The sequence below is a fragment of the Pinus tabuliformis genome, chromosome 2_1 (genome assembly GCF_031772625.1).
Source record: "Pinus tabuliformis cultivar Carrire ecotype Pingquan chromosome 2_1, CPIR1, whole genome shotgun sequence".
In the NCBI taxonomy this organism is placed as follows: domain Eukaryota; kingdom Viridiplantae; phylum Streptophyta; class Pinopsida; order Pinales; family Pinaceae; genus Pinus; species Pinus tabuliformis.
Window position 1 is genome coordinate 292,707,149 of NC_142299.1, and position 15,378 is coordinate 292,722,526.

The 15,378-nt window shown below is 38.7% G+C and overlaps 1 protein-coding gene across 1 annotated transcript; it reads right to left on the reverse strand.

Annotated features, from left to right (window-relative positions):
* Positions 1-13,555: 13,555 nt before the first annotated feature.
* Positions 13,556-14,206, reverse strand: LOC149199939 (uncharacterized). The gene has a single exon (XM_089400772.1). It carries the CDS (start codon positions 14,204-14,206, stop codon positions 13,556-13,558), a length of 651 nt encoding a protein of 216 aa, XP_089256898.1.
* Positions 14,207-15,378: the final 1,172 nt, after the last annotated feature.

Genomic DNA, 15,378 nt, shown 5'->3' on the forward strand with positions numbered 1-15,378 from the left:
ATATGTTAAAGTTATCAAACACTTAAGCTGATCTAAGTAATTATTGTGTTAAGAGTAATCTTTGATGCATGTAAGTGGTTGACTCGTCTATTCAGGGTTTGCGAAAGAGAGTCGTAGACCTTTGCGGAGTTCCGGAGCCTGATTAAAGGAGTTATATCGATAGGCCATAAATTCTTGTCAATCTACACGAAGGAAGATTTACGGCATACAAAAACATCATTCTGATCTTTGGGTGTGGAAACATGGTTTGAGCATCCCCTCATACTCTTCAGGTGAGACATCAGTCTGCACTCCGCAGATTGATGTAAAAAGGGCCAGTAGTGTAGGGATTTGTTTGGCGCAACTAACTCTGAACCTGGGTCAGGACCCACTAAGCCAAAATCTTTCACTTGCACACTTGGCCCTTTGGCCTTCTCCTCCATATATAGCTTTTGGCCTTTCTCAATACCTCAAACCAAAACAACACTTAGAACCTGTGGTATTCTTGGATGAGACAAAATAACCATTTCTTCACTCAATATTGTCGGCTAATACCATGGTATTTGTATGTTTTAACCCTGTACAGAAATTACCTGCATATGAATACATAAAATAAAAAATGCGAGGGTATAACACATAAAACACATATACACAGATATTTTCCCATGGATCCCAAAACCGGGACTACCAGCTTGATTTTTCATTATATTCCTTTCAATGTTACTATACATATTTATACATGCTGAAGCATCCAATACCATGGATAGAAAACCATCACGGACCCCATAGAGTGGGGTTACCTACACCCCTCAAACCCCCTATGACTCCCCGTCGCTACACAATCGGTGCAACGAAGGGGCGGCTCCGCCCCCTTCTAACCCCTCGGTTAACTACGTGGGCTAGTCATGGAAAGAATATAACATAACCCAACATTCTCCCACTTGTTGTTTTCTTTCCCCAAGAGGCCACAAGAGAGATTAGTCATTTATCTAGCCTTGCAATGCCCATTGTTTCTCTACACCAAGGGAACTTCTCATAGCTCACATATTTTCTTAATGCATCCGCAGTATTCTTTAAAGTGTCCACCTTTGCCAAAAACACACTTTTGTCTTCTATCATATCCCTCACAAAGTGATACTGAACATCAATGTACTTTGTGTTTGAATGATATGCAGAGTTCTTTGCGAAGAAAATTGCACTTTTGTTGTCACAGTCTATCCTTATAGCTCCCTGTACTAACCCAATACTTGAACACAATCTCTGCAACCAAACCGCTTCCTTATTTGCATGAGTGGCTACCATGTATTCTGCCTCTGTAGTTGATAGTGCCACTACAGATTGTTTCTTACTCATCCAACTCACTGCACTTCCAAATAGGTTAAACACATACCCACTTGTAGATCTTCTTTGATCCAAATCTCCAGCCCAGTCTCCATCAACAAAGCCATGAATATCCAACACTCTGTCCAATCCTGGTTTTCCTTGGTAGCACAAACCATAATCACTAGTGCCACACAAATACTTGAAAACCCTCTTCACTGCTATCTAGCGCTCCTTCCCTAGTTTTGACATAAACCTGCTCAGTACTCCCATTGCATGTGCAATGTCTAGTCTAGTATAGACCATTGCATACAACAGGCTATCGAATGCACTTGCATATGGAACATGGGACATGTCCTCTTCCTCTTCTTGTTTCTTGGGACACTATTCAGCAGATAACTTTACACCTACACGACCAAGAACCTTCACTGGTTTACTATCCTACATATTAAACCTCTATAATATTGTCTCGACATACTTCCTATGGTTTAACCAGAGCTTCCTCTTTGTCCTATCTCTTTTAATTTCAATGCCCAAAATATAGTTTGCAGCACCAAGATCTTTCATGTCGAATTTGGAGGAAAAATGGGTCTTCAAATCCTCGATAATTTCATTGTCATTTCCAACCAGCAACATATCCTCCACACATAAGACCAGATAAATAACACGGTCACCAATTAATTTAAAATACACACAGTGATCTACTCTACTTCCGGTGAAGCCAAGTCCCCATATAAATGTATCAAATTTCTGATACCACATCCTTGGTGACTATTTTAACCCATACAGAGACTTCTTTAACTTGCATACCAGTTCATTCTTACCCTTCACCACAAAGCCTTCAGGTTGCTTCATGTAGATCTCCTCTTCCAGGTCCCCATGAAGAAATGTTGTCTTCACATACATCTGTTCTACCTCAAAATCAAAAGCAGTAGCAACAGATAAAAGTAATCTAATAGAAGTTACCTTGGAAACGGGAGAAAAAATATCACAAAAATCAATTCTTGGCATTTGGGAATAACCTTTTGCTACCAACCAAACTTTGTATTTCTCAACCTTTCCTTCTACATTTCTCTTCTTCTTGAACACCCATTTGCTACCAATGGGTTTCCTTCCAGCCGACAACTCCACAAGATCCCAAGCCTCATTTTTGTGAAAAGATGGCATTTCATCAACCATGGCCTCTTTTTAGAGTTTTCCATCCTCTAAGTCTACTGCTTCCTTCACAATTCTAGGATCATCATCAGTAATAGATAAAGAAAAATTTGAATAGAAAGCAGATGGACTATACCTTTTTGGCTGCCTTCTTTCTCGAACTGATCTTCTCGCATCTAGAGTTTGTGGCTCTTCATCTTCTGATTCCTCCTCTACTGTAGAGTTTGATTCTTCTTCCTTTGGCTCAAACTCTATCTTCTCAGGTTCCTTTGGTTGGAATTCATGTTTAATAACATCTTTCACCTCTCTGAATACCACATCTCGATTGTACACAACCTTCCTTATTACTGGGTTCCAAAGCATATAACCCATTAAACCATCCTTATACCCAATAAAGATGCACTTTTCAGATTTACTATTCAACTTTGTTCATTTCTCCTTTGGAACATGTACATATGCATCACATCCAAATACCCTTAGATGTGAAAGAGAGGGTTTCTTTCCAATCCATACCTCTTGTGAAGTATTATCCTCCAATGTTGATGAAGGTGATCTGTTGACCAGGTAACATGTTGTCTCTACCGCATCTACCCAAAATTCTTGTCCTAACCTAGCACTAGTGACCATGCTTCTTGCCATTTCCATCAATGTCTTGTTCATTCCTTCTGCAGCTCCATTTTGCTTAGGGGTACATGGAGTAGTCTTCTTCCGTGCTATACCACACTTCTTACAGAATTCTTCAAAGTCCTTACTGCAAAACTCGCCAACGTTGTCTGTCCTCAACACCCTTATCTTCTTCTCTAGCTGGTTTTCCACCAGAGCCTTAAATTATTTAAACCTGTCAAAGACTTCAGATTTCTTCTTAAGGAAATATATCCATGTATTCCTAGAGAAGTCATCTGTAAATGATACATAGTACACATACTTACCCAGTGATGGAACCTTCGCACATCCAAACACATCATTGTGCACAAGCTCTAATATCTGTTTCACCCTCTTACCACCAGAGGGGAAACTCACCCGACTCTGCTTCCCATATACACAATTTTCATAGAAAACAAAATCCAGAGAGTTATTACTCATACCTTCTACCATACCTTTACCATGAAGTATTCAAAGGCCCTTCTCTCCAAGATTTCCAAGCCTTTGATGCCATAGCATCGTCTTCTCTACAAAGACCACTAGATTTTCTGATCCACTTTCAAGAACCACGAAACTATTGCACCCATCAACAACAATGCTACCTTGCAGATCGTATAGAGTTCCAATTCAAACTCCCCACATCAATACCAGTGCCCCCTGAACCATCTTGTAGGTATCCTTCTCGAACACTATTTTTACACCTGCATCATCCAGCTTGCTTACAGAAATTAGATTTCTGGCTAATGCAGGAATATGCAGAACACCCGAAAGTGTTCTAACCCTTCCACCTTGCAACTTCAACTTTACTTTTCCATGACCAATGATTCTAGCCTTCCTGTCATCCTCCAAGAAGACATCACCACCATCATATTTCTCATAGTCGAAAAACCACTCTCTATGTGGAGTGAAGTGAAAGGATGCACCTGAGTCAATCAACCATGCCTCATAATTGACATGTGTAATTGAAGAAGCCAAGTACACATCCCCACCTTCATCTGAGGTGGTTTTTGCCTCTACAAAAGGACCATCATCAGATCCCTTTCCTTTATCAGGAGCTTTAGATTTACAGTCCCTTTTGTACTGCCCTTCCTTTCCGCATTTGCAACACAACACCTTTACAAGTTTTCCTAGAGATTTAGATCTACCTCTAGATTTAGATCTCCCACTCGATGACTTATTCTTGTTTTTAATCTGGGACTGTCCTCATACAAACAAGAAATCACCATTCTAACTCTCCATATTTTTCTGTCTCATATCCTCCGTTAGCAAGGATGAGAGTATTTCATCAAACTGCAAGGCAATTGTATTGCTACCTATTGCAATAACCAGACTATCCCATGAATCTGGTAGAGAACACAACAAACTGATGCACTTATCTTCATCTGAAATTTTAATATCAACAAATAATAACTGACTTACCATAGTATTAAATGCGTTCAGATGCTCTGTCACCAAGTCTCCATCTTTCATCCTGAGGTTATAAAACTTTTTCCGCAGGAACAGTTTATTCACGAGAGACTTAGATTGATACAAAGTCCCTAACTTGTCCCACAAAGCCTTCGCCGTAGCTTCCCCTGATACATTCGACAATATTGAATCTAAGACACACAATCATATTTTTCTCTTTGCCTTCTGATCCAGCTTCTTCCATTCTTCATTAGACACTCCCGTTAGTTTAGTACCTAGATCTACCGTAATCCACTAATCTTTATCCACCAATAGATCCTCCATCTTGAGTTTCCACAACTCAAAACTCTAATGATTAAATTTATCGATCGCTATCTTTCCACTGCTTGCCATCTTCATTCACAACCAGAATCGATCCCGCAGATCTCCCACTGAACAGGGTCTACCACAGGCCCGAGCGAAACCCCTCAGCAACAAAGGTGTCCCCTTGAAGCCAAAACAGCTCTGATACCAAATGTAGGTTTTAACCCCGTACAGAAATTACCTGCATAAGAATACATAAAATAAGCAATGTGAGAGCATAACACATAAAACACATATACACAGAGCTTTTCCCCTGGATCTCAAAACCGGGACTACTAGCATGATTTTTCATTATATTCCTTTCAATGTTACAATACATATTTATACATGCTGAAGCATCCAATAACATGGACCAACAATCATCGCGTCCAAAACAATGGACCGAAAACCATCGCATCTAAAACCATGTGTGAAAGTCATGCACAAAACCATAGGTAGGTCCACCCAACCTAATATAGGGTGCAAAAACAAAAATTTTCAGGGCGCTGCCCCAGACCCCATAGAGTGGGGTTACCTGCACCCCTTAAGTCCCCTGTGACTTCCCCCCTGCTACGCAATCAACGCAATGCAGGGGGGGCTCTGCCCCCTTCTAACCCCCCGGTTAACTACGTGGGCTAGTCGTGGAAATAATATAATACAACCCAATAGTATTGACCCTTGGTATTCTTTAATCTTAAATTTACTTTATTTTACAAACCATACAAGCTTTTCCTCTTGTGAAAGTGCATGCATATGTATACACTCCTTTTGTACAATGAATGCACTTGTATATGCTACTTTGACAAGGTGAACTTTCATATACAGATTAAACAGACTTAAAACATCCTTTTTCTTCAACCTTTGGATTATAATCTCTAGTCCAGGCTTGTAGGATCATCTAGAGCTCTCTGGACGCTGGCATGCACATAGGATGGGAGCGTCTAGAGATTTAATAGCTTAAACACTCAGTGGGAGCTGTGGGTATGATACTTGTGTGGTTGGGATTTCTCATGAGAGTGTTGTTGTTGATGTGGAAGGTATGTTTGATGTGTTTCTGCCGATTCCACTTAAGGTCACCAAGGAGGTTGAATCATAATGTAGTAGCCTCTCGTAACATGTGTTACTTTGGTTGGCATGTTACTTGGGTAAATGTGGGAGGAGGGTATTATAGAGTTGTATCAGAGCATGGTTCACCCCTCAGACTGGATCCATGCATTCATGTAAGTTGCATATGTGTTTCTTGTGTTGTAATACCATGTGCATGTTTCATTTGCATGGTGTTGAGCATGGTTGTAGTGATGTCTCCATATGAAGGTTGATGGAATTTGTTGTGGGATGTCTCGTCATGAGTGTATGATTGTATATGCATTTATTATGCATGTTGGTGTCTATATATTGTTATGCATGCATTGCCATGTTATGTTTATGCATGTATGGTAGGTTAGAAATGCATTGCGAGGTCATTGTATGCAATTAGCTCATAATGATGTTATTGGTATGTTATGATGTTGACGTGTTGGCTTGGAAAAAGAAAGAGATATAGATCATCAAACCAAGCTTGCAACACTAGACTTTGGGGTAAGATAAGATCATAATATAGATTTGTATGTTGGGCATACAGGTATGTAGGTTAAGGATTGTTATATGCATTATGGTTATGTGTATTCATTTCATTCCACTGATGTTATGGTTACATACATGATAGATACTAGTTGATTACTGTAGTCATATGCACATGTGTTAGATAGTCATGAATGATAGTAATCTATGGTTGTATGCATTGCTATTGTTATTTTAGGTTAGATAACTAGATGTTTATATTATATGTTATATGTTGCTGTTGAGTACATTATAGGTTGAATTGTTCTTGTTATATGATAGCTAACATGATTATTAGGGTTATATCATTAATATCTTGATGTTATATGTATCACACTAAGTTGGATTGGTCTATGAGAATGGTTAGGGTTATGACATTCAAATATGAGTTAATATGATATGATATTATGTTGTACAAATCTATAATGACTGTGCAGATGTGATTATTATTTATGAATGATAATTGTTTATGATTTTATGATGTGAACAAGCTAGTTAGTGACTATTATGGATATCATGATCTTATTTGTGTTTGAGTTGATCCATTGCGAAGTTATATCATGTTAACCTATATTTATTATGTAGACAAGATAACCTTCCTGGAGATACATCAACGTATGAGATTTCTTATGTCCTCTACCTTGGGGATGAATGTCTGATTATGTCATGTATTTGGTGGTTGACTGTTGGTCTCTATTACATCATCTATATGTTGTTGAATGTTTGATTAATGGCATCATATGAGTATGTGTCTATAAGGTTGCATCAAGAAATGATCTTATTTTAATATGGTTTTACTCACACATATGTGTTGAGATAGTTGATATGTACTTGAGTGTAATAGGTGACAGTTGTAGTATTATGTCTAATGACGATGAGTTGACTATGAATTATGACATGATTTCTAGTATTGGAAGGTTGATTTCAAATTGATAGATATGATTGCCTTGATATTTGGAACCTGTCTAAACAATGCATGAAACATGCTTGGTATCAGCATGACAAGGAAGTAGTTGATGTGTTTATATAACTAACAGTTGGGTGATGTGATAGTTCATATAACACTCAATTGCAACAGGGAAAAGGTCAAAGAAAGGAATTGGGCAAGAATTCTTTTGGCTATTCTTGGAAACCATAATTCCAAATGAATGAGTGATTTGCATACAAAAGGTATTCTTAGCCCAACTTTGTCTAAAATTATGTGGATATGTGATACGTTCATGGACATGTATTTGACAGGTATAACAATTGGTGTCTAGTTATATCTAGATATGTCAAGGGAATTGGAGTCCCTTGAGATATGGAACATATGTGTTTGGTTACAAGGAAGAATTCTTTGTAAAAAGAGATAAGGTAACTAGTGCATTTCTATGTTTATTTATGCACTGAAATTTATCCATTTATGGCAGTATGATGTAGGGGATTTCATGGAAAAAGAGAATTTCATGAAATCTTAAAGAAGGCCCGAGTTGAGCTTTCCATTGGAGGCTTTAGGAACCATGGGGATTGAGTCATGGTGTTTGTTGTTGGTCTTGTGCTTTTGGTCTTTTGTGATTTTTTGTCCTTGATTGTGGCTTTTCTTACATTTTTTGTATGTCCATACCACTTTGTTTGTGGTGTTATAATGTTATTAGTTTCCATGGTTTTCTCTTGTTTTCTTCTTATTCGTGCCTTTTATGTTTTGATTCTTCGAAATTGGTTGGGAAAGAGGAAAGTTAATGGAGCACAAGGAGAGAAGAATGAAACACAATAGGTGAAATAAGGGTTGGATGAAGCTTAGTGCATGTATAAAGGTAGTTGAGGGAAGCATATAACATCTAGTTTGATTGGTTGGGTCCAGTGGCGTAAATGGATGATGGCAAGACAATCATGAGAAAAATAATCAGGAAAGGTAAAGTAAATATATTTGAGGTGTCAAATGCCCTAGCTATGTTCAGAATTGTTGTTCTCAATGTTGTACATGCGTGACATGGATAAAGGAAGTTCTCTTAACCTTGACCTTATGATATCTGGCAATTATGTTGTGATCATGATTGTGTCAATGTATATATATGTATACATGTATGTATGTAGGTATGTCATTTTTTGATGAGATCATAACTATTTTGTGCAAATTATATATATATATATATATCTATGTATGTATCAATGTATCTATGTATCTATGTCACTGTCTGACAGGGTTGTTAGGGATCATTATGTGGAGGAATGATTGCTTATGTTGGTGAAGGGCATGAAAGTGGTTCCTGGTCTTATGGGGAATCAAGTGGGAAGAGTAGCCTCAACAAATATATGAGGTCAATATGATGTGGCTATGACTTAATATTATGTGATTATACTATCTCTATATTTATGATATGACAGGTAATCCTCCAGGATACATTAACGAAATGAAAGTAGTGTGGTTTGCGGCATGGTAGGACAAGAATGGATAAGCCACTGGAAGTAAGGTTTCTTGGTAGAGACAGTGTGGTTTTGGATGTGTGGTACTACTATTTTGCATATGTTGTACATGTTGTACATGTTGCATATGTGATGTTGTGTGCATACGATGTTGTGTATATATAGTGTTTGTACATGTTTTTTATGCAATGTTATGTACATTGTGGTACAGATAGTATTGTGTGAATATTGCATATGCAGTGTTGGGTATAGATGGTACTATGTACATATAGTGTTATGTGCATGACTGTACATGTGGTGTTGTGTGCACATGGTGTTCATGTGTACGAGTTGTATGTGTGGTTCCATGTGCAGGTGGTGTTGTGTGCATATTGTGCATGTGATGTTATGTACATGTGGTGTCATGTACATGTCGTGCATGTGGTACTGTGCACATGTTGTACATATGGTACTAGTGTATATGTGGTATTGTGCACATGTCATACATGTTGTGTTGCGGGCAAGTGATACTATGTATGTGCATTTTGTAGTCATGGTATCATGACATGTGTATTCGTTATGTTGTACTCTATGTACGTATATGTATTGTGTTGTACATCATAGGTAGGTGTATGTATTGTGTGGTGGCATACACCAGATGTAGGCATATGTATTGTGTTGTTTTTAACACTAGGTGTACATGTATGTGTTGTATGTCAGGTGTAGGTGCATGTATAGCATGGCGTTGTATGTCGTGTGTGGTTGTGTGTGTGTGATACACGCTATGTGTATGTGCATATGGATGAGGAGAAGTCACTGGGTGTTTATCGAGTGTGGCAACAAATTCGTTGTGCGTACAGAATAAGAAAAAAAGTAGAAGTAAGGATCAATGAAGGATAAGTATTGGTGTTTGTTTCAGTTTTATTTTGCATGTGATTTATGATTCTGGTTTATGATGGTTACATGTGATTTATGATTTTGATCTATGATATTTGTTTTTTGAGCTAACATGATGTGATATGTTTATACATGATGATTCGGTTAAAGTTGATAGTTTGACTTGTTGTGAGAGGAAGTAAACAAGATTTCAAGTGTACCTTATTGATGAGTTAATAATGAGGTGTGATGTGAATTTATTTCAATTCATTTTAAATCTAATGAAAGTTTTGTACTTGCTATAGTAATCGTGGAAATTCCTGGTTGGGTGGTTTAAACTGATTACAAGAATTAGCAGCAGTAGTGAAAGGAGTTCAAACAAGCAGTAAAATGATGGTAAAGCACTTTAGGAGTAGGGCTATTATGGCACACTCGTACCCAATAGTGTCCATTGATTTCCATGAGCATGCTACGACCAGTATGATGGTTTTGAGACATGTATATTCCTTTTTTTGACCTTCTGTTGCAAGGAAGCCTTGCCAACGGATAGATCACCTGCAATAGGGGGTCCCAATGGAATTTGCAAGGTGTCTGAAAGCACATAAGGGGGTCACCGAATTTCTCGAGGGACTATGTTGCAGAGAAGGGAAGGTTGGGGATATATTTGTTTTGTTCATTAGAATTTTCAGATGGAATCTGATGCACATTATGAGTGCGCCTTGGAAAAATGAGCCTATAACTGTTCAATTAGAGGACAAGTGATGCAAGATTATAGCATTGGACATTGGATGCAACTTCAGCTTTGCATTGAATTGTGGACTTCCTGGGAAGGAGGTGAATCCTGCTATTACTTTGAGGGTGGAGGTGCAAGCCTCTGGATTCCCTTGTTGTGGATGCAAGCATCGTATCATTTTATTTGTTGGTTGAGAAAATGTGCATGTGTATATGTGTATATTATTATAAATATTGTATCAAGATGGATTTATAAATATCCATAGATAGTATGATTATTTGTTGGATGAAACAAATTTGTATGTGTGTATATGTGGTTATTATTGTAAATACCATAATGAGCTGTGTTATAAAGCTCTAGTAAATGGTATGTTTGTCATGGTTTAGCAGATGGTCATTATAAATACTACAATAGGCTATGTTATAAAGCTCCATTGGAAGAGTGTTTTGTTTTTTAGCAGTCTTGTTGGTTATAGGTGTCATTGAACATTGAGGATGGTGTTCCCCGAAGGGGGAGGGTTCTGTAATAGCCCTGGTTAAAAATCCATGTAAAAAATATAAGGCCACAGTTGATGGGACATGTATTCAAAGATGAATGATGGGAAAAACATCCTAGTGGGTGTTCACTTAGGTTATTATGGCTTAAGGAAATTGGCAAAGGAAATGGATAAGGCTTTGGAGAGGAAAAATAGCATTTTGGCACATTTAGTTTTGAAAATAATGGAAAATAGGATAAAAGGAAGGTGAAAGGTCACAGGTTGCATGTGAGGAGGAAAGTGAAAGAGAATAATGGAAAATGAAGAAAATAGAGGCCTAATTGATAAAAATTCTTCTAAGGATCAATTGGAAAGCTTTTGCTCAGGTTTGCATTGGATCAAGGGAAAAAAAAATAATGCAAGAGGAAGGAAGGAGAAAGAAAGGAAGAGCAGAAGAAGGAATCTACAATGATATTCTTTGCAGGTATCGATTTTCATGTGTGTTTTCCTTGGTAAATTTGGCATGCATGTTATTGCATGTGGTTCTTTGATGTCATGGCATTTGTTCTTCCAAATGTGATAATATTTTCAACCTAGATTTTCCATTTCCAGATAGCCATTGTGTGATGGGGTTCTCATGTTTTGGTTGAGCTAGATTATCGAATGGATTCAAATTTGAGAGAGGTGGATATCCAAATGATAGAACACATGGCCTAGTGGTCCCTCAACTAGACTGTGGATCACGATAAAACCACCGTCTTAGTAACCCCTAAGTCACACTATGGGTTGTGGTAAATCTAGGTATTGTGTCCCTCAGTGGGCCTAGGAATCCTCAACTAGTTAATGGAGGGACATACGGTAAAGCCTAGAGGTGGATTGGTGGATTTCTCTCCGTTAGGCCTAGTAATCCTAGGATGGGATATGCGGTAAATCCTAGAGAGTGGGTCTCAGTTTAGAGCCTAGTGATCCAGTGTGGATTATAGTAAAGCTTGAGAGACTAGGAGACACGAAAATTCCTCAAGGTGTAGGTGGAGAAATCGGGTGGCGTCCATCCTTGTTTTGACCTAGTGATCTGGTGGAGATCATGGTAAATCCTGTGATTACATGTCTATTTTGTTAACATATTAATAAGGGATGGATTACAATAAAACCTAGTTTATATTAATGAGGGTGGGGTGGATTAGCCTTGGGATGCCCTAGTTGGTTCTTTTCATTTGAGTCCCACATCCACGCTTGGAATATGGCATGGGGGTGAATAGCTAAAGAGAGATTTGGCTCATCCACTCTATGGTTGGGAGGAGTGTGGTAGTCCCATACCGGGATGGATTTTGCATTCATTAATAAGAGGTTCTCTCCTTGATATCTTATGTATTAATTTATTGGTTTATATGTTGATTCTGTGGCTTATGTATCATTGTTATTTCTGTTTTTATTATGCTAGTTATAATCATATTTTATGACAGTGATAATTTATGGTTATCCTCATGTTTTTATTTGTAAATGAATGGATAATGTATCTATGACCTAATAGATGATAATGCATCTAATTATGTAAGGGAAACGTTCTTCTTAGAGAGTCTCAGATGAGTATGAGACCCCTATGCTTAAATCTATTGTTTATACCTATAGATTACATTGATGCCAAGTGTTTGATAAAATGTTAGTCCTGGTTGGCGATGGTTAGGCCTAGTCCTATAGTTAATTTTGGTTTATTAGTCTTGTCATAATGTGTTTAATGAATTTAGGAAGTTACATCAAGTTTTGGGCAGTGGCTAAAATTCTGGGCTTGAAAGGTGCCTTAAGTCCCATGGGCTCTGGCACATGTCCACTTGAAATAGTCCTTGGACATGGGCATGCAGGGTTGTGGGAGCATCCAAATCTCTTTGAATGCTGGCATGCCCATAACATCGGTGCGTCCAAATGTTTAATAGCTTAAAAATTTAGTGGGACCCAGGGACATGATACCTATGTGGTTGGGATGCCTCCTGGGAGTGTTGTTGTTGATGTGGAAGGTATGTTTGATGTGTTTCCGTTGATTCCACTTCCTTAAGGTCAGTTAGGAGGTAGAATCATATCATAGTAGTCTCTCATCACATGTTTACCTCAGTTAGGTCGTTACTTGGGTAGATGTGGGAGGAGGGTGTTACAGCCTCAATTACCTACAATGCCCTTATAATATGAAATATTTTAAATAAATAAGGAATGGTTCTAAAGACCAATATATATTTTTTTTTCCGAAGAAAAAATCAAAACTTTTTATTGATAAAAAAGTTTTACAATCTATTGAGATCTTGAGCTATTCTGTTGGCTCATTTTGTTGCTGTTTTGTTTCTCATAAGATCTGGAAACTGCTATTAAAAACATGTAGAGTCTTCCTCCCAGCTGGAGGCTTAAACCAGAGCTGATACATTCGAAACCTGGGGTCTCCTTCATAGAAGGAAAAACAACCCCTTAACAGAGCTTTTTTTTAAAAAGTCTGTGAAAAACATATGATAAAACTGCATATAAAAAGGAGTTTTTTAACTATTTATACAGCCCATGGAAGAAAGATGAAAAAACTGTGAAGTGATGTGAAGAGCTGTGAACCAAAAAAGACCAAGATGACCGAGGAATTGCTGTCAAAAAAGAGACTGTGTGTGCTGAGATCACTGAGGCGGAGCATAAGGGGGCTGATGAGAAATGGTTGACTGCCCCTGTCTGATTTCTTCTACTGTCCAGGAGCCCAGATCTTGTTGTAGACCTGCCTTAGAAAGCTGGTCTGCTTCCTCATTCTTGTCCCTATAGATGTGGCAAAAAGTAACCTTGCTAAAAGATATCTTTAAGAAATTGATTTCATCAACAAGAGTCTTCAGTATCTGGTTTTGACAAGAAGCATTTCCATTGACCCATTTAATGACATTCAATGAATCCCCGAAGATTTGAATTGTGAAGATATTTCTGTGAAGTAGCCAGCATAGGAGAAAACGCAAAGCAGACAAATCAGCATAGTTATTTGTACCAGTACCAAGCCCAACAGAAGCTTTTAAGATATGTTCGGGGTTTAAGTGGATGCACAGGCCTGCACCAGCCTTATTATTTTGGGATGCCCCATCAAAAAAAGCCCAAGGTATACCCTCCTGAATATTGACAGTCTTTTGAGTGTTTGTTGGATTTTTGGCTTCTGGGGCCGGAATGGCAGAGTATATAGCGGCACAATTGATAGCAATGACAGAAATGGGGGTGTCCTTATCTCGAAACAGACTTTTGTTCCTGGCCAGCCATACTCCCCAGAAGAAAATAAGAGGCAAATTTCTCATGTTTCCCTCCTTTGCCACCATTTCCTCCAAGCTTCTTCCAGAGGAGCATCACCCCACTGAGCCTTCACCTTAAGAACAAGAGTAACCTCCTCCCAGATTTTTTTTGAGACTGCACAGGCTGTGAAGAGATGACTGATTGATTCCTCATCAGACTTGCACAAGGGGCATCTACCAGGCCCGACTAGGAATCTAGCTTGCAAGATGTCCCAGGTTGGGACCTTCCTTTTAAGAATGCACCATAGGAAGAGCCTGGCCTTGGCTGGGCATTTTAGTTTCCATATGAGTTTTGACCACCAGTCTGGGATTCCCCAGCCTTTCTTTCCCATTAAGAAAGAATACCCATCTTTTGGAGAATAGTCCCCCGTTTTGCCTTGAGCCCAGATCAAACGGTCTGGTTCGTCTTTAAGCCTGACATTGGAGCGTTGCAGTTATTTGACATAAACCGTCCACTCATTCTTCCATCTGACATTTATTCCTAGGTCTTCATCATTCTGCCAGGCCTGTCCCCATATGGTAGATTGACCAACTTTCTCCACCTGATTAAGAGTTGTAATTCCTTTGCTGTCAAGGTGTCTTAAAAACCCAGGAGACAGAGCAAAAGCTTCATTGCAACCCAACCAGGGGTCTCTGCCAATTCTAATCTGTCTTCCATCTCCCACTTTCCAAGCAAGACCTTGTTCAATCACTGAGAAAGCTTCCACCGTGGCCTTCCAGATAGCTGAAATATTCTTCAGTTTCTTGTCTTGACTCCGAATCCAATCTTCCACAGGAACAGGATCGATGTACTTTCTTTTTACCACCCTTGTCCAAAGATTCTCCATGGAGATTAATCTCCAGCCTGATTTAGCTGCTAGAGATAAGCTAAACTCAGGGAGTCTTTTAATTCCCCATGCCCCCCAGTCTTTGGGTCTAGCCACCCTATCCCATGCCACCCAGGGTAAGACAGAGGACTCTTTTGATCCTGCCCATAGAAATTTGCAACAGATTCTTCTAATTTTCTCCAACACTCCTTTAGGAACCCAAGTCAGAGCAGCCCAATATACTGGGATGGCTAACAGAACTGATTTGATAAGAGTCAATCTACCAGCTCTGGAAAGCCATCTGAAACTCCAATGAGAGATTTTGGCTTCTATCTTAGCTATAAGCCAATTCCAGTCCTCATTTTTGTATGT

What these genes read in the sequence shown, in the direction of transcription:
- LOC149199939 (XM_089400772.1), bottom strand. Translation starts at nt 14,206, where the DNA reads ATGAGAAATTTGCCTCTTATTTTCTTCTGGGGAGTATGGCTGGCCAGG.